A 23589-nucleotide genomic window follows, 5' to 3' on the forward strand; every position below is an offset into this window, starting at 1 on the left:
CACTAAACCATGAAAACCCACGGAGTGCAGGAAAAGACTTCGTAATTGTTAACACATTACACTTAGTGAGAAAGAGACCTGATGAAGCCAGGTCCACCTTGCTCACTACATATAAATAATACACATATAAATTACATATATACATATGTATACACACATATATTACATATATAAATAATACATAAATTACCCAAGGTCAGAGTGAATCTTTTATTCAACACATGCCCAGATCCAGGCACAAAGGCCACGCTTAAATTGAAACACCTGCTGAGTGAACGACTGCACGGCGTGCCCAGCCGCTAGAGGCTGAGCGTATATTTTAGGGGTCACACTGCCCGGGGACCACTTCTGAAAGAATGTGACTCTGGTCACTTGACTCCCCAGTAAAAGTGCTTTAAGCTCGAGCGCAGGAAGGAACCTGGCCCAGCTATCTTCCAAGAACTGAAAGCTAACAGTCCGAATGTGAACTGAGGAAGTCAGGGTGGCCAAACAGTGCAATGACTGAAAAGATAACAACCAGGCGCCTACTGATACCAAACCATTGCGCGTCAGCGTCACGCTGACGGCCGCGGCGACGTCAGAACTACCGCCCCCAGCAATGCTTGACTTCCGAGTCTGAGCGTCTTCCGTGCCGAACTACAGCCTCCGGCATGCACTGCAGCGTCCGCCCCTCGCCGGAAGGCGGGGCCCGGGGGATAGGCGGCCGCGCCGCCGGGCCCGCGGGTTCCCAAAGTCCCTTCCTCCGTGGCGCTCTTCCCAGCCCCGGACTGGCTAATTCCGGGGTTCCGAGACTGCCACTCGCGCCCGAGCGCCACCGCTCCCTCAGGAGTAGCCCGGGCAGCGCAGCCCGCCCGACTGTCCGTCAGGCCTTGGTGCCCGGCGCGCCGCCAGTGACGTCATGCAGGGGGTGGGCGTTCCAGCTCGGGAGGACCCCGCCGCGGCCCCGGAAGCGCCTTGTCCTGAGCGGCGGTGGCGGCGGTCGCCGGGATGCCTGCGGGGCTGGGCGGCTGACAGCGGAGTAGGAACGGGCCCCGTGCCCGGAATCTCGGCTGCCGCTGTGCTCGAGAACGGCCTGCGCTATGGCCAACTCAGCCGCCTCCTCAGAGCATTTCGAGAAACTGCATGAGATCTTCCGCGGCCTCCATGAAGACCTACGAGGGGTGCCGGAGCGGCTCCTGGGGACGGCTGGGACAGGTGAGGCGGGGGCAGGCTGATGGGGGGGGGCACCCAGCTCTGCCAGCTCTGGGAAGAAGAGCTCCCACCCCCTTCCAGACCCTCCCTCCCTTCTCTCCGCTTCTCATCCTCAGACACGCCCCTTAGGGCTGGCTGGGTCCCGGCGCCCAGGATCTCCCTGCCGCCACTTAGCGTGCTCAGGGATGCACCTCGGAGTGTCATCTCCCTCTTGATCCTCCTGTAGCCTTCAGATTTTTCTCGTTTCATTTTCGCTGTGGCAAGAAGAGCATAGGAGACCTAAGTCTGCGATCCGGTATTTGAGTAGAATTGGGTTTTCTTTTGTAGCTCTCTGGGTTTTTTTTTTTTAACATCTTTATTGGAGTATAATTGCTTTACATTGTTGTGTTAGTTTCTGCTGTGTATTTTGTTGTATACATTTAACAGTGTTATTCTCAAAAGGGGACCGTAGTTTTCACCAGACTGGCAAAGGATTTGTAGCACAAAAAGGGTTAAGAACCCAAGGGAATCATAACTTTTGGGGTTGGTAAATAACCAGTCTTGAGGGGGATTGGTCTTTAAAATCAGGATTGTGGTCTTCAGGTGTGGTCCTCTTATGAACTCTCTGCTTAGACTGTCTCTTGCCTCTTGATTTCAAAATTCAGAGTGCTGCAAGCTTTGCTTGGAGGAGCTAAGAGTTTTCCAGTTGAATCTGTATAGGAAGGTCTGCTATTAGTTCTTTGCCTTAAGACAAATAGATCTTGATGGCAAGGCAGATGAGACTTTTATTGCTTTTACTTAAGTGTCAAAGCTTGAGTGTTTGCTCTGTGAGTTACCCAAGGTCATATGAATTGAATGACTCTGGTGAGAATGAAATTCATACCTTTGTGTTTTTTTTTTTTTTTTTTTTTTTTTTTCTTTTTGCTGTATGCGGGCCTCTCACTGTTGTGGCCTCTCCCGTTGCGGAGCACAGGCTCCGGATGCGCAGGCCCAGCGGCCATGGCTCACGGGCCCAGCCGCTCCGCGGCATATGGGATCCTCCCAGACCGGGGCACGAACCCGTATCCCCTGCATCGGCAGGCGGACTCTTAACCACTGCGCCACCAGGGAGGCCCCATACCTTTGTTTAACATTTACTGGGAGAGGCTGCTGTGTGCCAGGCACTGTCCTAGATGCTGGTAATATTGCACATTACAGTGAAAAGACTTACAAATCTCTGTTCTAATGGGTCGATGATAATATATAAATATTAAGAGGTGGTGTTAAGGGCAATACAGGAAAATAAAGCAGGGCCAAGGAATGGGGGCGGGGGAGTTCTAATTTTAAATTGGGTGGCTGTGAAAGGCCTCTTTGAGGAGGTGGCATTTGAGCAGAGACTTGAAGTAAGGGAGTAAGCCACGCAAAAATCTGGGAGAATTGAGTGTCAGGAGGACAGAATAGTACTGCAAATGTCCTTAAGCAGAAATGAGCTTGGTATGTTCTAGGAAGAACAAGAAAGCCAGTGTGTTTGGGGTGGAATGAGCAGGGGAGATAGTTAGTGGTAGTAGATGAGGCTTTAAAGAGGTAGGCAGGGCCAGATTGCATGGGGCCTTGTAGACCAGGGTGAAAGATTTGCATCTTTTTCTAAATGTAGTGGCTCGCAGTTAAAGGATATAGAACAGGAGAGTGATGGGATCTGATTTACATGGTTGAAAAATAGACCATTTTTTCAGCCTGAGTTAAATTTTGCAATGTCTGTTTCTGTAAGGCTAAATAATGCAAAAGGACATTCTGTTTTGAAAAATAGAAAACTGAGTTAGTTATATTCACTTTTGTCATCTACCTAAACTTCTAATTCCTGCAAAGAGGACACTCAAAAAGGTGTGAATTTCTACCCAAGTGCAAAATACTCTAACATGAGTTGCTGGTAATGCTTAGTTGTTCAGTGAGTAAGTAAATAGAATATATACACATATCCACAGGTTATAAGAATTTCAGCAACTTTTAGTCTTCTTATTTACTACTTTATTCATACTTCTCAATAAATATTTGTCGAATAAGTTGAATTTAATTAAGCAAACACACCAGGCCTCTTCTCTGATTCCTCTTTTTTTCTAGTCCTGAGACTACTTCATAGGCTTTCCACCTATGAAGCTTTATTTTCCACCATGAATTATGAAGCACTGAATAATGTACATAACACATCACTTGCATTTAGCTTATGCTCTGTAGTTGGATTCAGTTTTTTCAATAAACATTTATTGAGAATTACGTATCAGTTAGTGTCCTGAGCCCTGAGAAGTTCCAAGAGTTCTTGCCTTAAATGGGAGCAAATTTACAACAAAGTGTGTGATGAGTCCTAAGATAGTTTTGAGACCATGACAAAAAAACCTAACATGGGCATGGGGGAGCAAGAGGGAAGCTTCCCAGAAAGGAGAACTTCTAACTGAGTGTCACGGGTTGAACAGGAGTCTGCCTGAGAGGGGAAATGGGAAGAGGCAACAAAGGAAGAAAAAAATCAAATATTCACAGCTATTACTGGAGCTTAAGATATGTGTGGGACCTAGAGGGGTGGGATAGGGAGGGTGGGAGGGAGATGCAAGAGGGAGGGGATATGTGGATATATGTATACATATAGCTGATTCACTGTTATACAGCAGAAACTAACACAACACTGTAAAGCAATTATACTCCAATAAAGATGTAAAAAAAAAAAGATTCTTAGTAAAGAATGGTTGCCACTTTCATTAAAAGAAAAAAAAAAGGTATGTGTGGGAGAATAGTAATAGATGAGGAAAGTAAGACACAGCCAGACAGTTAAGGGACCTAAGTGTCACATTAAGACATCTAGACTTGACATGGAGAATCAGTAAAGGATTTCAAATAGCTGACTGATATGGTTAGATTTAATTTTAGAAGGAGAATGCTGGTGGCTGAGTAGAGGATGAAAGAGAGGCACAAGAATCTGTATACCAGGGACCATGTTAGGAGCCTTTGTGGCAGTCATCTAGGTAACATGGGAATCTAGAGAGTCCCACATCCAAGAGGTGATTCTGGACAGAAATTAACCATACTGATTGGACATGAGGAGTGAGGGAGACAGATTCAAGAATGTCTGCATTTTCTCACTTGGTCAGTTGAGTGAATGATAACTTTAAGAGTAGAAGCTTGTTTGGGTTGTGGATGAGAACATCAAGAGTGATTATATAGAATAGAGAATGTATGTCCATTCTAGCCTGACAGATATTTCTTCTCCTACCATTAAAAATAACATTGATGAAGAAGATACATGCGTTGAAAGGCAGTGTATTGTAATATTTAACAGCAAGGATTCTAGAGCCAGACTGCCTGAGTTCATATCCTAGATCCACCTCTTAATAGCTTGGTGACCTTGAACAACTTACTTTAACATAATTAGTTTCCCTTGCAAAATGGTAATCAGTCATTATATTTACTTCATAGGGATTTTTTGAGGATGAAGCGAGCTAATATATGTAAAGCCCTTAAAATGCTGCCTAACAGTAGTTACAGCGATTAGCCATATGGGAAATTGGATATTTTATTTAAATAAAACATAAGAGGGCTTCCCTGGTGGTGCAGTGGTTGAGAATCTGCCTGCCAGTGCAGGGGACATGGGTTCGAGCCCTGGTCTGGGAAGATCCCATATGCCGCGGAGCGACTGGGCCCGTGAGCCACAACTATTGAGCCTGCGCGTCTGGAGCCTGTGCTCCGCAACAAGAGAGGCCCGTGCACTGCGATGAGGAGTGGCCCCGGCTCGCTGCAACTAGAGAAAGCCCTTGCACAGAAACGAAGATCCAACACAGACAAAAATAAATAAATAAATTTATTTAATAAATAAATAAATAAATAAAACATAAGAATACCAGCTCTGTATACAACTACCCTTACCTTGCACTACTTTCCCTTTTTTTTACAGAGCACGTATCTTCTAACATACTAAACACTACATATTTTTTTAAATTAATTAATTTATTTTTGGCTGCGTTGGGTCTTCGTTGCTGCACGCGGGCTTTTCTCTAGTTGCGGTGTGTGGGGTCTACTCTGTTGCGGTGCGCGGGCTTCTCTTGTTGCAGAGCATGGGCTCTAGGCGCGCGGGCTTCAGTAGTTGTGGCACACAGGCTCAGTAGTTGTGGCGCACGGGCTTAGTTGCTCCGCAGCATGTGGGATTTTCCCGGACCAGGGCTGGAACCCGTGCCCCCTGCATTGGCAGGCGGATTCTGAACGACTGCGCCACCAGGGAAGCCCAGACGCTTTACATATTTATGATGTTTATAGTATATTATTTGTCTTCCTTTCACTAGGACAGTGGTTTTCAAAGTATGATCCCTGAACCAACAGCATCAGCATCATCTGGAAACTTGTTAGAAATGCACATTCTTGGTTCCCACCCGAGACTTATTGAATCATTAACTGTTTTAACAGTCTGTTTTAACAGCCCTCTGGGGGATTTCTGATGCCTGTCAAGTTTGAAGGCCACTGAACTAGGACATAAGCTCATCAACACATGTTATTTCTTTCTTCTTTTTTTTTTTTTAATACATGAAGCCTCTTGATTTTTATTTGTGAGCTACCAACTCAGATATTTTTCAAATGCTTTACGGACCAAACAGAGCAAATCTGCAGGTGAAATCTGACCTGCCAATTTAATCTTCTGTAGATATGTTCAACAGGTACTCATTGAATGAATGCTTATGTACAAAACTAATGATTTGAAAATCAAGTCATGGCTTTCTATTAATTACATTCCAATTGTAGAGACTACTTTCTCCAGAAGAAAATGTTGGCCTCAGTCCATAAAACACTGCTTAAAATTTTAACATTTACATGAGAATCATTCTTCTTTTGTTAATGGGAAGCATAAGCAAATCTAATTCTAAAAATGACCCCTGAAGAAGTTAGTTAAATGGATAATCAGTTCACTCTTATAGATGCCTTCTCATATGATATTAAAAGGATCACACAGCCAACATGTATTGGCATTCTTGTTTATTTCTTGTTACTTAAGTAACAGGAAGAAGTTTTAAATGTTTAAACTGCTTAATTTGATCCTTTTCATGAAGGCATTTAAAACTGCTATCAGCCATACTGACATCTCTTTCTTTGAATTTCTATAGCACATGTTATTTCTTGTCTTTTTGATAATAGCCATCCTAACAGGTGTGAGGTGATATCTCATTGTGTCTTTGATTTGCATCTCCCTGATGATTAGTCGAGTATCTTTTCATGTACCCGTTGTCCATTGTATGTCTTCTTTGGAAAAATGTTTATTCAGATCCTCTGCTCATTTTATAATTGGATTGTTTGGGTTTTTTCTATTCAGTTGTGTGAGTTCTTTATATATTGTGGATACTAGCCCCTTATCGGATATATGATTTACAAATATATTCTCCCAGTAAATAAATTTTTTTCATTTTGTTGATAGTTTCCTTTTGCTATCCAGAAGCTTTTTTTTTTCAAGCAATGTATTTTCTGGTATGTGTTTTTTGCCTTTTTTTTAAAATGTAGTTGATTTACAATGTGTTAATTTCTTCTGTACAGCAAAGTGACTCGGCTATACATATATATATTCTTTTTCCTATTCTTTTCCATTATGGTTTGTCACAGGATATTGAATATAGTTCCCTGTGCTATACAGTAGGACCTTGTTGTTTATCCATCCTATATATAACAGTTTGCCTCTGCTAATCCCAAACTTCCATTTGTTCTCTCCTCTACCCCCTCTCTCCCTTGGCAACCACAAGTCTGTTCTCTATATCTGTGAGTCTGTTTTTGTTTGGTTTTGTTTTTGTATTTTGTTTGGTTTTGGGGTTTTTTTGGCTGCACCACGCGGCATATGGGATCTTAATCCTTGCTCCTGCAGTGGAAGCACAGAATCTTAACCATTGGACCGCCAGGAAAGTCCCTGTTTTGTTCTGTTTGTTTTTTAGTTAATTTATTTTTGGCTGCATTGGGTCTTCATTGCTGTGCACGGGCTTTCTCTAGTTGCAGCGAGCTAGGGCTACTCTTCGTTGCGGTGCACGGGCTTCTCATTGCAGCGGCTTCTCTTGTTGTGGAGCATGGGCTCTAGGCGCATGGGCTTCAGTAGCTGTGGCTTGCAGGCTCTAGAGCACAGGCTCAGTAGTTGTGGCACACGAGCTTAGTTGCTCTGTGGCATGTGGGATCTTCCTGGACCAGGGCTTGAACCAGTGTCCCCTACATTAGCAGGAGGATTCTTAACCACTGTGCCCCCAGTGAAGTCCCCCTGTTTTTGTTTTGTAGATATGTTGATTTGTATCGTATTTTAGATTCCACATATAAGTGATATCATATGGTATTTCTCTTTCTCTTTCTGACTTACTTCATTTAGTATGATAATCTCTAGGTCCATCCATGTTGCTGCAAATGGCATTTCATTCTTTTTTTTTATATAAATTTATTTATTTTTGGCTGCGTTGGGTCTTCGTTGCTGCGTGCAGGCTTTCTCTAGTTGCTGTGAGTGGGGGCCACTCTTCGTTGCGGTGCGTGGGCTTCTCATTGCAGTGGCTTCTCTTGTTGCGGAGCACGGGCTCTAGGCACCTGGGCTTCAGCAGTTGTGGCTCACGGACTTAGTTGCGCCGCAGCATATGGGAATCTTCCCGGACCAGGGCTTGAACCCGTGTCCCCTGCACTGGCAGGTGGATTCTTAACCACTGCGCCACAAGGGAAGTCCCGTATTTCATTCTTTTTAATGGCTGATAATATTCCATATTATTTATACACACACACACACACACACACACACACACACACACACACACACACATCTTCTTTATCCATTCATGTGTTCATGGACATTTAGGTTGTTTCCATGTCTTGGCTGTTGTGAGTAGTGCTGCTATGAACATAGGGGTGCATGTATCTTTTTGAATTATAGTTTTGTGTGGGTACATGCCCAGGAGTAGGATTGCTGGATCATGTGGCAACTCTTTTCCATACAGTTTTCCATAGTGGCTGCACCAATTTACATTCCCACCAACAGTGTAAGAGGGTTCCCTTTTCTCCAAACCCTCTCTAGCATTTGTTATTTGTAGACTGTTTAATGATGGCCATTCTGACTGGTGTGAGGTGTTACCTTATTGTAGCTTTGATTTGCGTTTCTCTAATTATTAGTGATGTTGAACATCTTTTTATGTGCTTACTGGCCATCCGTGTATGTCTTCTTTGGAGAAATGTTTATTTAGGTCTTCTGCCCATTTTTTATTGGGTTGTTTGTTTTTTTGTCGTTGAATTGTATGAGCTGTTTGCATATTTTGGAAATTAAGCCTTTGTTGGTTGCATCCTTTGCAAGTATTTTCTCCCATTCCGTAGGTTGTCTTTTCGTTTTGTTTATGGTTCCCTTTGTTGTGCAAAAGCTTGTAAGTTCGATTAGGTTCCATTTGTTTATTTTTGTTTTTATTTCTATTGCCTTGGGAGACTGACCTAAGAAAACATTGGTATAATTTATGCCAGAGCATGTTTTGCCTAGGATCTCTCAGAAGCTTTTAGTTTGATGTAGCCCTGCTCGTTTATTTTTGCTTTTGTTACTTTTACTTTTGGTGCCAAATCCAAAATATCATTGTCAACATTCAAGTCTTTAATCCTTTTTGAGTTAATTTTTGTATATAGTGTAAAGATAGTGGCCCAGTTTCATTCTTTTGCATGTGACTGTCAAATGTTTCCCAACACCATTTATTGAAGAGACTGTCCTTTTCTGTGAGGGAACAGGAAACAAATATTTCTCTCTCTCCTGGCACAGAGCTTCTAAAACCCTTGTAATTTCTGGGAGCATCTTTTATTCAGTGAGGCTGCTCTGGGTGGGCTCCTGGGTGGCTTCTGGATGGGAGCTGGTCACCAGAAAGACCAACCCATGATTAGAAGCTTAGATTTTCAGTCCTGCTCCACACTTCTCTGGAGACGGGAAAGGGGCTTCAAATGGAATTAATAATTAACCATGTCTGTGTGAGGAAGCCTCCATAAAATTTCAGTAGTGTGGGGCTCAGAGAGCTTCCAGGTGGTTGAACGTATCCACACTGGGAGGGTGGTGCACGTCAACTCTGCGGGGACAGAAGGTCCTGCGGGACAGAACAGGAGGGGAAAGAGACCCTCCAAGACCTTGCCCTATGTCTCTCTTCATCTGGCTTTTCATCTGTATCCTTTATCATATCCTTTAATAAACTGGTAAACCTAAGTAAGTGTTTCTCTGAGTTTTGTGAGCCTCTCTACCATATTAATTGAATCTGAGGAGGGGGTCATGGGAACCCCCAGTTTGTAACCAAATTGGACAGAAGTTGTGGGTAACCTGAGGACCTACTACTTGCAATTGGCATCTGAGGTGGTGGTGAGGCCAGTCTTGTGGGACTGAGCCCTGAACCTCTGGAATATGATACTGTCCCTGGGTAGATAGTGTCAGAATTGAGTCGAATTGCAGGACACCCAGCTGATATCTCAGAGAATTGCTGCGGGGAAAAAATTGCTGTGGGGAAAAAAACCCATACATTCGGTGACCAAAAGTGAAGTGTTCTGTGTGAGTAGTAAAGGAGACACACGGGAAACAAACAACAGGAGGAAGGACTAAGTTTTTTCCTATACAGGAGAGAAAGATAGGAGGGAGAAAGACTGTGTTTTTCCTAATACATTTCCCCATTGTATATTCTGGGCTCCTTTGTTGTAAGTGAATTGACCATATATGTGTGGACTTACTTCTGGGCTCTCTTTTCCATTCCATTGAGCTTTGAATCTGTTTTTATGCCAGTACCATACTGTTTTCATTACTATAGCTTTGTAATATACGGTTGACCCTGGGTGCCAACCCTCTGTGCAGCTGAAAATCTGAGTGTAACTTGTTCGCCCTCCTATCCAGGTTTCCTCATTATCTGCAGATTCAGCCAACCACAGGTTATGTGGTACTCTAGTATTTACTATTGAAAAAAATCTGTGTATAAGTGGACCTGCCCAATTCAAACCCTTGTTGTTCAAGGGTCAGCTGTAGTTTGAAATCAGAAAGCATGATGCCTCCAGCTTTGTTCTTCTTTTTCAAGATTGCTTTGGCTAATTGGGGTCTTTTGTGGTTACCTACAAATTTTTGGATTGTTTTTTCTATTTCTATAGAAAATGCCATTCATTTTGCTATTATTTTGTTGAGGATTTTTGCATCTGTGTTCACCAGGGATATTGGCCTATGATTTTCTTGTGGTGTTCTTCACTGGTTTTGGTATCAGCATAGTGCTGGCCTCTTAAAAAACTTTGGAAGTGTTCCCTCTTCTATCATAAGCTCTATATTTTGTCTGTTTTGTTAATTATGTATCCTAAGCACCTAGAACAGTGCCTAGTACATACTAGGTGCTCTATAAATATTTGTTGAATGATTGTATAAATACTGTGAATTGTTGGAAAGAAAATAGTAATAATATATGATTGGGTATTAAAACTCAGTGTGATTTTATTTCTATTCTGCCATGTTTTCCACAGTTTCACCACTTTTAAAATCAATATATATATATATATATATATATATATATATATATATATATACCTATTTAAGAAAAGGATAGGATAACAGACACAATGTGTCCTACTTTAGGAAGTTTGTATGACAGTGACAATCCATTAGCATATGTGATAATTATTAATCCATTTAATATTACATTAAGCACCTACAACCATAATTTCTAGCCTTAGCTTTGCAGCATATGAAGATGTCTCTCCAAATACCTCAGACTGCTATAAATTCTTATCCAATTAATAGAGTAAGTACCTATAGTCATGATTTTTAGTTTTAGTTTTGTAGCACCTGAAGGCACATGTCTTAATGAACATTATAAAATTATTGAAAGTTTTTCATTTTAATTCACTTAAATCTCAGTATCTATACATGAGACTCCATTATTTTAGAAACCAGAAAAAATAATAACTATGAAGGACCATATGTAGCAGGTTGGTAAACACAATTACTCACTAACTGCAGAATTTTAATTTTTCCAACACTCTTCATATTCTTTGGTGAATTTTGTTTTTGCTCAGTTTTTCCTACCTAGGGATTTACTTTAAAAAACAGTGGTAGCTACTATTTATTGAACCCTTAATATGCCTGGCATTTGTTATGTGTTTGTTACGTGTATTGTCTCTTTTAACTCCTTTCAGACAACTGTACGAGGTCAGTACCGTTATATTTCTTATTTATAGTTGAGGAAACAGGCTTAGAGAAGATCAGGTAACCATGTGGTCTACAAAGAGGATGTAGGTCCTAGAAATGCCACAATGGGGCGCCAAAAACATTAATCACAGATTTTAAAGATCCTGGTGAAACTGAAGTTATTTCCACAGTTCTGATGGACCAAGGTTAGTCATTCTTGGGCTGGCAATTCAAATAGCCTGTAAGAAAGAGAGGCTGCCACCTTGGTCGAACATGAGGTAGGCTTCCTGTAGCACTTTCAGAGCTGGGTGTTTCCATTTTATTCCATGTCCGGGGCATTGTGCGGCCATCCACCCAGTTTACCAAACATTCAGCTTCAGAGTGAGTCAGTCACAGGTGAAGGGTTTGGGAAGGCATGTGGGGTAGGGGATAGTGTTATTTGGAGTAGCTCACTCTTGTTTCTGGTGTCCGTTCTACCCAGTATCAGTCCTGTTGTTTTGTAGTTGATTGTAGTGTTATTTCTAACTCCATAAAAAATTAAAGAGGTTAAGAGGTTTGAACATATTATACCTGTATACCCTGGGAGCACGAAAATGCCCCTCAACACTATAGTGTACAGAAGCACTGGGTTGGGAGTCAGGAGACTTGCACTCTGGAACTAGTGTTGCTACACATCTACTCCTCCTGTGGCCTTGGGGAAGACAGTTTCTGCAGGCTCTAATTTCCTCAACTGCTCAATGAGAAGGTTAGACTAGACCATCTCTGAGGTCCATCTCAGCTCTAATGTGCATTGATTTCACGATTCTGAGTCTAAAGCATAAAGGAACAGCTATGGATACCTCTCAGTTGGGTAGGGCTTTAATCTCTTGAACCTTTACAAGTCTGTAAGTTGTAGAGCGCTCCTAGTAGAATGCACGCCTTACGGAATCAGACAGAGAGCAGAGTATTCCAAACAGACTGGGAGCAACAGAATCACTCAGGGAAGTTAGTGAAAGGATCTGTGTCCTGCCTCCCCCCCCACCCCGTCGACTCTTGTTTATGTAGCTACTTTCTTTGAGTCATTCTAGAATTTGCCTCTTAGGAATGCAGATTTTCATGTCTTTTAACAAAGAAAGAATAAAGGAGGAGAAGTTATGACTAATAGAGATGTAGAAAAATCTAGGACGGGAATGCACTTAGAGAATACTGTCATCTTGGATCAGAAGTGAGTGTGCTTGAGTTTGGAGATGTGCCTATTCAGAGGAGTGACGACACTCAACACTTCAGTGAATGCTTGTTACAAAGTAATATGATAGCTCTCCATGGAAGTAGCCATTCTTTTTTTTTTTTTTTTTTTTGCGGTATGCGGGCCTCTCACTGCTGTGGCCTCTCCCGTTGCGGAGCACAGGCTCCGGATGCGCAGGCCCAGCGGCCATGGCTCACGGGCCCAGCCGCTCCACGGCATATGGGATCCTCCCAGACCGGGGCACGAACCCATATCCCCTGCATCGGCAGGCGGACTCTTAACCACTGCGCCACCAGGGAGGCCCGGAAGTAGCCATACTTGATTGCAGATATTATTTCACTGCTGATAGCTGAAAACACAGACTACTCAAGGATAATAACAGCTGCTTTGGCACTTATTTCAGTTACATCATGGTGAGTCAAGATGTAGGCCATTTGCCAGGGCTGAACTTTCTCCTATTTTTTTTTTTTTTAACAAAAAACCCTGGGTTTTGTGAGTGGTGTGTAGTGAGAAATAGTTGACCTGGAGTACCTATTTAGGGAATGTCACATGACAATGAAGGCAGCTTAGTAAAGGGTGCATTGTCGTTTGCTCTTGTAGGCAATAGCAGTGTCTAAGGAGTACCCTCCCAGGTTTAGAGTTCTAGAAGCTGTGGGATGTATAAAAGAAAAAGTAAATTTCTCTACCCAGAAGGAGCTTGATCTCAAGTTGAGAATATAGAATATACACAAGCAAAATGATTTATGATCAGTTGAAAAGCAGTGGACAGCTGACATGCTAGATGCTGTTGTGATTAACAAAATGTAAATCCATATAAAGCATTACAGTTGTGTTACATCTTATATGGTGTTTGGCTTTAAAGTCAAGGTGTGAGATGAAAATCAGGGTAAACAGAATTATCCAAGAAAATCTTAGGACAGCATGTTGAGTACCCACGTGCCATCCCTTTGTAAGCACAACTCAGCTGTTTTCTTGGCATTGGAAAAGATTGCTCTTTCTTCAGTTGATGGAAGTGCTGGCTTGTATTTAGAAATCACATTGAGCTTTTTTTTTTTTTTTTTTTTTTTTTTTTTGCGGTACGCGGGCCTCTCACTGTTGTGGCCTCTCCCGTTGCGGAGCACAGGCTCCGGACCCACAGGCTCAGTGGCCATGGCTCACGGGCCCAGCCGCTTCGCGGCATGTGGGATCTTCCCGGACGGGGGCACGAACCCGTGTCCCCTGCATTGGCAGGTGGACTCTCAACCACTGAGCCACCAGGGAAGCCCAGAGTAGGTGGGTTTTGAATTTGTTTTGCAGAACAGCAGTGGATAAGGGTTAATATAGAGATGTGATTTACAGTGGGAGTGAAAATGGGGACAAAGATTTCAGAGAACTAGTATTGTTAAACATTCTTATTCATGAAAGTGTGCCTGGTTCCTCTGTTAGGATGGGTGAAAAAAGACTGACAATGATTGATTTAGACCTGTTGTCTTTCCTAGTAGGGATGCTCTTGGTCTTTGGGGCCAGATCATTGTTATGCAGGACTGTCCGTAGCATAGATATTCTTGTTCCCTGGACACTTAATGCCATTGGTAATACCGTCCCTCTCCCTTCCCCTCAGTTACTGTGATAACTAGTTCCCCTATGTTTCTAAATGTCTTTTAGGGGTGATTAAGTACTGTAGTAGTACCCTCAGGAGAGGAATGTGGAGTTTATTCTAAGCAGAGGGTATAGCCTCTAGGAATGTTTGGAAGCAGGACTGAGCATTGAAAACTTGTCTGTCTTTTCCAGAAGAGAAGAAGAAGTTGATCAGAGATTTTGATGAAAAGCAACAGGAAGCAAATGAAACGGTAAGAACAAGGAACAAGTCCTTATATCTTCTTCCTGTTTGTTGGTCTTTTCCAGAAGTAATGCTTGTGACCTGATCACAGATTAACTGTTCCTGTCCATTGATCTTGCTTTTGATTGTTTCTTACCAAATGAGGCCAGTTGATGGGGCTGGGTGTTGAGGGGCAAACACAAATGGGTAAAGCTTGGAGACGCTCCTGAAATGAGTCTTTGATAATACATTGCTGCTGTAATAAGGACATTCTCATACTTCTACCTGGGTGGTCTTTTAAAATCTCATTTTAAAAGCTGGCGATTAAGATCAGTTATTCTCCTTTGTTAAACTTAACTGTCACACAAAATGGAGCTCAGAAGTGGTTCTAGCCATGTTCCCTTCTGGTTTTGGGGTTTTTTGTTTGTTTGTTTGTTTTTTGGAGAGTGTTGAATTTTGCATATATGCCAGTATAGTTTTTATTTTTTATTTATTTAATTAAATTTATTTATTTATTTTTGGGGCTGCACCGGGTCTTAGTTTCAGCACACGGGATCTTTCGTTGCGGTGGGCAGGCTTCTCTCTTGTTGTGGCGTGCGGGTTTTTTCTCTCTCTAGTAGTGGGCTCTGTAGTTTGCGGCACGTGGGCTCTCTAGTTGAGGCGTGCGAGCTCAGTAGTTGTAGCTCGTGGGCTTAGTTGCCCCACAGCATGTGGGATCTTAGTTCCCTGACCAGGGATCGAACCTGCATCCCCTGCATTGGAAGACGGATTCTTTACCACAGTGGACCACCAGGGAAGTCCCTATTCCCTTCTGTTTTAAAAGACAGAAGGATTTGGTACCTTGGGCAAGGCATGCATGGACAGGATGAGTTCCCAGTCAGGACCCAGAGCTTGTCAGATGTTGGTCCAGGTTGCTGAGCAGTTTAAGAACTGCTTCTCTCTTAATCTGTGCCTTTTCTTTAACAACAACAGAAAACAAACAAACAAAAAAAAAAAGCAAGTTTTGCTCTCATCGTTTAGAAGTAAGAGTCCTCTGTTCTCCGTATCATTGTGCTCTGGCTTCAGCAAAACCTTTTAGGAGGCTGGAGCTAAAATCCAGGTCCCTGGTAGTACTCCGAAGAAATAGTTGCCCCTAGTATTTGCTACCCCAGAGTAGACTGGAAAATTCTTTTTAAGCCAGAGAATTTCTTTATTGCTTATTGAACAACAACTTCCTTATCTCAATGCAGTTCTGAGAAGTTAAGCTTATCTGCATCCTTTTCTCTATTCTGCATCTATTTTAAGAAGGATCAGGCTACCAGACTGTGGAAACTATCTCCTTCATAATAGGAGTACCAGAAACTTTTCTAATACCTGTGTACAGCTGGGCATATCCATGATACCTGTTACAGAGCCAGTCTTCTTTTTCACTTAACATCTTGGTAGCATTTCAAAAACCTTTTAATTAATACCAATTTATTTGTTTGGTGCTTAGATACTTTCTTTCCCTGAACTTAAAAAAATTAACCAGTCCTACTCTGGCCATCCCAGGCAGATGAAAATAACTTATGGCTTCATGTAAATTGGGTCTAGGTGTTACAGTTTACTTATCCCAGAAAAATGGAAATGATTTGGACCCCTGGTTATTCTGACATGGAGACAAACAGTTGATTTTCAGGAGGAGGAGGAAGGACAGCACCTTGATGCCATACCCCTAGCATTTTTAGTACAGTAGATCTCAGAGTGCTTCGTGATAGCACTTGAACCATAACAGGCTAAGAACCTGGTATACTGAAAAGAGAATTTGAAGATTTTTGAATCCTGACTTCTCTTGTTATGTAATCTTGAGCAGGTTTCATCAAGTCTTATATATGAAGTAGAAGTAGGCTTTCCTACCTTATTGATCTGTTGTGAGGATTAAATGAGAGAATGCATGTAAAAAATGTTTAATAAGCTATAAGGTACTTGTTAGTTTTCTCACTCATTCATCACATACTTTTTGAAGGCCTGTTCTATGCCTGCTAGGCACTGTGCCAGGCACTAAGAGTAATGAAGTGAACGTGTCACATGTGGTTCCTGCCCTCCTGGTCCACATGGTTGAGTATTTATTTACGGTGGTCTGTGGTTTGATTAGTCCAAACTAGACATATTACCCGTATGAGAGAGAACAGAAGCAGGCCATCTACTCACTACTTTCTGCCTTCCTAGCTGGCAGAGATGGAAGAGGAACTACGTTATGCCCCCCTATCTTTTCGTAACCCTATGATGTCTAAGCTTCGAACCTACCGGAAGGACCTTGCCAAACTCCATCGGGAAGTGAGAAGCACACCTTTGACAGCCACTCTTGGGGGTCGAGGAGACATGAAATATGGCACATACGCTGTAGAGAATGAGCACATGGTAAGCTTCAGCTGTCTTTTCCCTTACTGGTCTGTGGTACAATGATTAACCATATTGTGGAGTACAGTTCATGTTATCAGTGCATACTTGACTTTTTTTCCACCTTATCCTCTTTCTTGCATCCAATTCCCTTTCTCTCCTTGGGTGCCCGCCTCTACTGAATTTAATGCAGATCATTCCAAACAATTTGCTTGTTTAGATTTCTTTGTATCCTTTTTGTATAAAACAGTGCTTGGTGTGTAGTGGTGTATACAAGTGTTACCTATTCATATTACATCTGGACTCTGTAGTCTGACTCATTGATCCAGTTTCTTTCTCACATATGCCCCCGAAGTTCAGTTAGGCTTTTAATTTATCAGAGTATTGTTACAAAATTAACCCATGCTTTCCCTTACATTTATATCAAGATGGCCCAACAGCCCAGATACAGTAGAGAAAGCAGGCTGCTTCTCAAAAAGCAGGCTAACACCTTACTTTGTTGTGATAGAAAGTGAGCCAGACTGACTCTCTAGCCTCCAGTATTCTCATTTATAAAATTAGACTGACTAAGCTGAAAACCTGTATTCTCAAACTGTCTAGGGAACATAGTTAAAGGAATAAAACTTCACAAAGATTAAATTTTATGTGTTACATTTGGGATTATATTCCACAGCACAAAGTAGAAATGGCCTGACCAGTAATGTGGGAGAGAAGTGAACGGGGGCCCACAAGTGCAGACTGCACGGATGTAGAAAGGCTAATGGCACAATTTGAAACAAATCCTATTTCATGATACATCCTGAATATAGTTTAAGAGATATTCAAATGATACTAGCCTGACATTCCTGATGTCAAAACTAGAGTATTTGAGAATGTTAACTTTTCAAAATTCACTTGTGAAAGGAGGGTGAGAAAAGGCTGGCAAGTAGAGCTTGTTAAAGTGAGATGAAAGGTGTATAGTGACTTTGGTCATTTGTGACCCAAAAAGCCCTGAAAACAAAAAGGGGGGAGATAATTCCAAATAGTAATTTTGCTTTAAAATTATTAGTTTCAGAAACTATTTAGATATACAAACCACCTTCAGTAGAATTATTGTTCCGAATCTGGGGTTGATTTGTGTGACCTTACTGTCTCTTCCTGCTCTTTCTTAAGCCTAATCAGATGAAAATCCCCATCTTTTATTTTTAAAAACCCTTTTTCCTGCTGCTTTTAAGCCAATGTAACTGGGGTTTATTTCAGCCTCATGCAGTGGTTTCCTCATCCACTTGCTCATATGCCATATATGAACTGAAAAGCCTTCTTGTTGCTTCTGATCTGGGGATGCATCTTTTGCCTTCTTGGTGGTGGGGTCTAGTGCTAATAGTCACCTGCTCAGTAATAGACCTTGTGAGCCAGCCCCTTTTTGAGTGTGTGTGCATGCGTGCTTTGAATAGCTGAGAACTTAGAGCTGCATCCATTTCTGTCAGTGGTTATTTCTGGCCTGACAAAGGCTACTTCTGTCCTTATGCCTTCTGTGCCTAGGATTATAGGTGGAATAAAACTTTGGTGGAGATTTAGAAATAGGGTGCTTGGGAAATTAGGGCAGCTTTCTTGGCTCCAGATACTACCTTCCCTGAGAGCAAATCACCAGTGCAACAACTTCAGTTTTTGTTTTCTGTGTTTGGCCTAAGGTGAAATTCTTTTGGAGGCTCACCAGGAGTGTAGCCACTTTTTTCCCAGAATGTGGTAGTGTCTCACACTTTTAAATGAGTTGTATATGTGCTGAAAACAAATAGCTTATTCATGGCCCCTCAATCCTCAATACCAATCAGTGGGCATTTTCAGTGAATTAAACTATTTCTAGGGCTGTAGAGTTTAGTTGGTTTGCACTCTCAAAATTACAGGCTGTATGCACTTTGGGGAAGCTACTGCACCCCACATCAGGGCCATTGCCCCTCAGAAGTTGCTAGTCCAGAAAGCACATGAACCAGTTCAGATTCATCAGGAGCACAGGGAAAATGCTCTGATGTGTTTAATCCTTTTCTTGCCTCACTTAAGTGTAAGAAGCAGTGAATTGGGAGGTATTATGATCCTAGGTTGAATCCCAGGTTCTCTTTTAGTTTGATTTGTTAGCATCTTTGGTTGTCTTAAAAGTAATGAAAATTATTGCACACGATATTCCTTCTTATAACTTCATTTATAATGGAAGAAGTATAACATTTCCCTTCCATACTGCTGTCAGAATCGGCTACAGTCTGAAAGGGCATTGCTTCTGCAAGGCACTGACAGCCTGAACCGGGCCACCCAGAGTATTGAGCGTTCTCATCGGATTGCTGCAGAGACTGACCAGATTGGCTCAGAAATCATAGAAGAGCTGGGGGAGCAACGTGAACAGTTGGAACGTACCAAGAGTAGAGTAAGTCTGAGTGGCTGGGGAGAGGGGCAAGAGTGGGGAAAGTAGGTGGGCCCGTTACACCCCGATGCCTTGCTAGTGCCAGAAGCTACCACAGTTCCAAATTCAGGGTATGACCTTTTAGGTTCTTACTCTTTTCTCTGTCTGTAGTTTGCTTGGCTGAAAGATATCCCTTGGAAGTAATTTTACTTCTAAAATTTAGAAGTCATGGGAGGGACGAGGGGGGTGGACTGCAGAAATCCAGTTTCTGCATTTATTGAAGATTGTCAAATAAGATTGTAGCCACTCCATCCTTTTACTAGGTCCTGTATTATGAATCAGATTTTCATTTCTCATATGTCTAGTAGAACATCTGCTATTCTTAGGAAAGCTAAGATCTCTAAGTAAATGATGCTTTCATGTCATTTAGAGCCAAGGCTATTTTCCACATGTCATAAAATAGTACTACTGACAATTTGCAGAGGTTCAATTCTGGGCTCTAACTCTTTACTGTTACCTAAGGTAAGGGAGATCACTGTGAGAAGAAAACAAATACTCAGGCCAAATAATGACTATACTGTGGTGTCTAATCCACTACACTCTAAGAGGCTCTGGAAAACAATTCATTCCTTCCTTTCTGTACCATCTGCAAAGGAATTTAAAAATAGTACAACTTGCCAATGGAATGCTGTATTCTTAAGAGCATGAGGCAGATCCAAACTGAAAAACAGATACTGTGGGCAAGAGTTAGATATATGAGAAAATCATCTCAAGTCCCCACACTGAGTTATTTTTCCAGCTCAGTAGCTGTAATTCTCCATTCTTAAAATTAAGTCAAAACGATGCCCCCTTCCCTCCTTAGTGAAAATTCACAATAAAGTACCGAATTCAAGATATGCTGTAGAGAAGGCAATTTGTTTACAGATTGTATGTTTTTTTCACTTTTGAACTTACCAGGTGGATTAGTTGAACTTAAAAGCTGAGGAATGAGCTGAGAGATCAACTTAACAAGGCCACTGGGGAACAGGAACAGATGGCAGGTGGCATCTGTTGAACTATCCTCCAGCTATATAGATTAGTAACAGGCAACCAAAAGGGAATAAAAAAGGCTTTAAAAAAATATTTAATTCCTTTCACAATTCAGTGTGTCTCTTAAAGGGATAAAGAAAAAAGGAGAAAGAACCAGATCCCAAAAATGGTAGTCCACCAGCCTGCAAAAACAAACATTAACTGAAGGGGCTCTTCTGGAGTTTGGCTGATGAAATTCAAATCTTAAGTTGCTCAGTTACTTCAGTTACTGGCAGGTACACTTGAAGACTTTGTTTTGAGTAGTCAGGGTGAAGGATTAGCCGAGTCCCAGAAGTCTCCCCACAGCAACCTTGGGATATAATAATTCCTAGGCCTACTTGATGAGACTAAAGTATATTGGCCTTTCCAGTTTCTTCTACTTATATGCAGAGGCCATCATTTAAATTGATTTGATTTCTGGGAGTTTTTCAACATATACCCCTTAATGCCCACTGTCAGTTTAGGAATGTTCAATTCCACAGTGTGTACTTTCAAAAGAAGGGGAAAATAATTGCTATTTTCTCTTCTCAGCTGGTAAACACAGGTGAAAACTTGAGCAAAAGTCGGAAGATTCTCCGTTCAATGTCCAGAAAGTAAGTTTTAAAAATAGTCACAAGATTAATTTCTCTTAATTCTAATACCTTTCAACCAAGAATGTCAAAGCTTTAAACAGTGACTGGCAAAGGTGCTAATAAAGCAGAAGACATAAAAAATATCGTATAGTTAAATATCCCAGGACAAAGTCCTTTGTTAAAAGTATATATACTGCTCTGATTTAGAGCAGTGGAAAGTTTGTCCACTGGAAGGATTATTTATTTATTTATCTATCTATCTATCTATCTATCTATCTATCTATCTATTTAGCTGCGTCAGGTCTTAGTTGCAGCACGCAGGATCTTAGTTGCAGCATGTGGGATCTTTTTTTTGTTACCGTGCACGCGCTCAGTAGTTGCAGTGCGTGGGCTTCTCTCTAGTTGTGGTGCGCAGGCTCAGTAGTTTCAGCGTGCAGGCTTAGTTGCCCCGCAGCATGTGGGATCTTAGTTCCCCGACCAGAGATCGAACCCGCATGCCTTGCATTGAAGGCAGATTCTTAACCACTGCACCACCAGGGAAGTCCCTGGAAGGACTTTTAATCCCAGCTTACTTTCCTTAGAGAAGACAGCACATAGGAATAGAGCTTCATATTCCTGGAAATAAATCTGTTAAAACTTAATTAGAAAACTTTTCACTGCTACTGCTTCGTACTTGCTTTTGGCTCTGCTTGCCCTTCATGGGAGTCAACCCCTTATCTGGGAGTTCTGTCTTGTTAGTAGAAGTTGACTTAAAAAACAAAAAAAAAAAACATTGAGGTAAGTGCTGACAGCAACAAAACCAGGGGCAGAGGAAGTATTGCCACTGAGGCTGAATTTGGGGTAAGTGGGTGTAGGTATGCATGAAACAAACTACAACCGAGTCATGAAACGAGCAGGAGCGTGAGATTTTCCTAAACAGTGGCAAATTCCTTGTGGAATAGGGGAATACATTCAGTTTAGAGTGATGAGATTTTTTGTGTTAAGAGTATAGGAGCTTCAGAAAATTTACTGCCTTTATAGAGATACCCATAGAGGAAGAAAGTAAAAAGGGCAAGAAGTTCACAAGAGATTGAAAGGCACTACTCAGCTTCTAGTTAGTTACTTATCCTAAAGTAGGAACCCCTCTCCCCACCCGAGCTGGACTTAGCACTGGAGTGTCTGCCGCCAACCCTTCTCCTAATGTGTGCTCACAGCTGTAGCATGTAGTCAGTGCAGCTCTAGATGGTTAGGTAGTGAGTTTGTATTTCTGCTGTTTTGAAATATGAGTCAACCTGATTTCAGAAATGATGTACTTCTTCATATGTATATTTAATATTTTTTGAACTAGCCACTCATAGAAAAACTATTTTTAAAGTGAAGTACTAACTACCATTTGAAGACATTTTAGAAAAAACATTGTTATGCTTTGGTATCTATTGCCCCAATTTTCAGTATTTCTGTGAGGTAGATAGTAGTAATTATTTATAAGTTTCTTTAGCTGGTAATACTAAGTGGCTATGTGATCAAAAATTCATTCTGCCTCACAGTACCTGGCCTTGGCCCCAGGTCAAACCCCTAAGTATTAAGAATGGAAAGAAATAAGGTTATCCAGACTTCTGACTACATCCCACTTTGCTTCTCCTTGTAGAGTGACAACCAACAAGCTGCTACTTTCCATTGTCATCTTACTGGAGCTAGCCATCCTGGGAGGCCTGGTTTATTACAGATTCTTTCGCAAGCATTGAACCTCCTACAGGGAATGGTTTGTGGACCAGGACTGTGACTCTGTGAATGGTGTTAGAGACATGGAAGAATCTTACTGTTGCTGTGAGCTAACGGTTCAAGAAGGCACTGTGTAGCCAGACTGTGGGAGGAGGGAGGAAGATGGAAAACCACTTAAATGTGAAGGAACAGCAATAAGACCAGTATGATATACCAAGGTAGTAAATGCTGTTTATGACTTCTTTAAGTTTACATAGTGCTCTAACATATTAATACCCTGTGAGCTTCAAAAAACCAAATACATTTACAGTAGTATTATCGGTCACCAAAATGAAGGGGAAGGAAACTTTACAATTGTGAGAATGCACAAATGTTCTCATTAAGGCAGTATTGACCCAGACGATCATTTAGTATCTGTCACCACAAATGCCTCCCAACTCTGGAATGCCCATTGTGACAAACACGTGTCGCGCACAGTATTTCCTAAATTCTTACACGTTCTTCACTTTCCGATTCATCTGGTGAACTGGGAGTAGGAAGTTGGTCATAGACAATGTGCCCTCCCTCCCTTGTCTGCCCAAAACTTGAAGCAATCACATCCACTGCCAGGCTGGCTGTAGCCTTAGCCTCTTCCTCTGACGCAGCCAACCGAGGATTGACTTCCACAAGATCCAGTGCTGAGAGCAACCCTGAAAGAATAAAGTATGACCAAAAAAACTTCCTAGCTTCTACTTTCAGTGAGAGTTGTCCCACCTGGGTAGAACAAGCTAAGGTAAAAAACAAGTCATTTTCTACTATAAAATTATCCACCGTCAGGAAGCCCCTTATTCCTCATTCGCTTGGGCATGAATTTAAGTTAAAAACACTCATATACCAGAGTAGGATTGAAATCAATTATCCCTGTTCAGTGAACGTAACAGGCATAGCTGACAGGCTTTCCGGTTCGGGTAAGAGCTGGGTCGGGGTGGGGGGTAGGGGGCTGGTAGCAAGAGTTTCCAACCTAGTCAGGAAAATGTATCATTTCCAGTGTTTCTGGGCCCTCCCAGGTGCCTGCCTGTAGTTGCGTGAAGAGCAGATCTCACATCTCACTAGCCAGAGCTCGGTTCCCACTTCTGAACTCTTTTGCTGCATCTGTATCTCTTAAGGCACCATGTGCCCTAAAGTATAGTTATTACTGCATATCTCACTCTCACCCCT

At 42.0% G+C, this 23589-nt stretch overlaps 2 protein-coding genes across 2 annotated transcripts in view; one reads left to right on the plus strand and one right to left on the minus strand.

The window, feature by feature from the left end:
* Positions 1 to 958: 958 nt before the first annotated feature.
* VTI1B (vesicle transport through interaction with t-SNAREs 1B) lies at positions 959 to 22609 on the plus strand. The gene is made up of 6 exons (XM_060095954.1): positions 959 to 1194; positions 14295 to 14353; positions 16510 to 16701; positions 18902 to 19075; positions 20651 to 20712; positions 22319 to 22609. The coding sequence occupies exons 1-6, from the start codon at positions 1080 to 1082 to the stop codon at positions 22413 to 22415; spliced, it is 699 nt and encodes a 232-aa protein (XP_059951937.1). The 5' UTR covers positions 959 to 1079; the 3' UTR covers positions 22416 to 22609.
* The window catches only part of ARG2 (arginase 2), a 28751-nt gene continuing 27765 nt past the window's right edge, over positions 22604 to 23589 (minus strand). Inside the window, exon 8 of the mRNA XM_060095953.1 lies at positions 22604 to 23081. Coding sequence (XP_059951936.1) covers positions 22876 to 23081 — 206 coding nt within the window. The 3' untranslated portion in view covers positions 22604 to 22875. The remainder of the gene's footprint in view (positions 23082 to 23589) is intronic.

The sequence above is a fragment of the Mesoplodon densirostris genome, chromosome 4, assembly GCF_025265405.1.
Source record: "Mesoplodon densirostris isolate mMesDen1 chromosome 4, mMesDen1 primary haplotype, whole genome shotgun sequence".
NCBI lineage: Eukaryota > Metazoa > Chordata > Mammalia > Artiodactyla > Ziphiidae > Mesoplodon > Mesoplodon densirostris.

Bases quoted from the DNA above. Each gene is read 5' to 3' on its own strand.
- VTI1B (XM_060095954.1), top strand. From the start codon at position 1,080: ATGGCCAACTCAGCCGCCTCCTCAGAGCATTTCGAGAAACTGCATGAG. The intron at 14,354-16,509 runs GTAAGAACAAGG...CTGCCTTCCTAG, and splicing joins AACAGGAAGCAAATGAAACG to CTGGCAGAGATGGAAGAGGA. The intron at 20,713-22,318 runs GTAAGTTTTAAA...TTCTCCTTGTAG, and splicing joins CTCCGTTCAATGTCCAGAAA to AGTGACAACCAACAAGCTGC.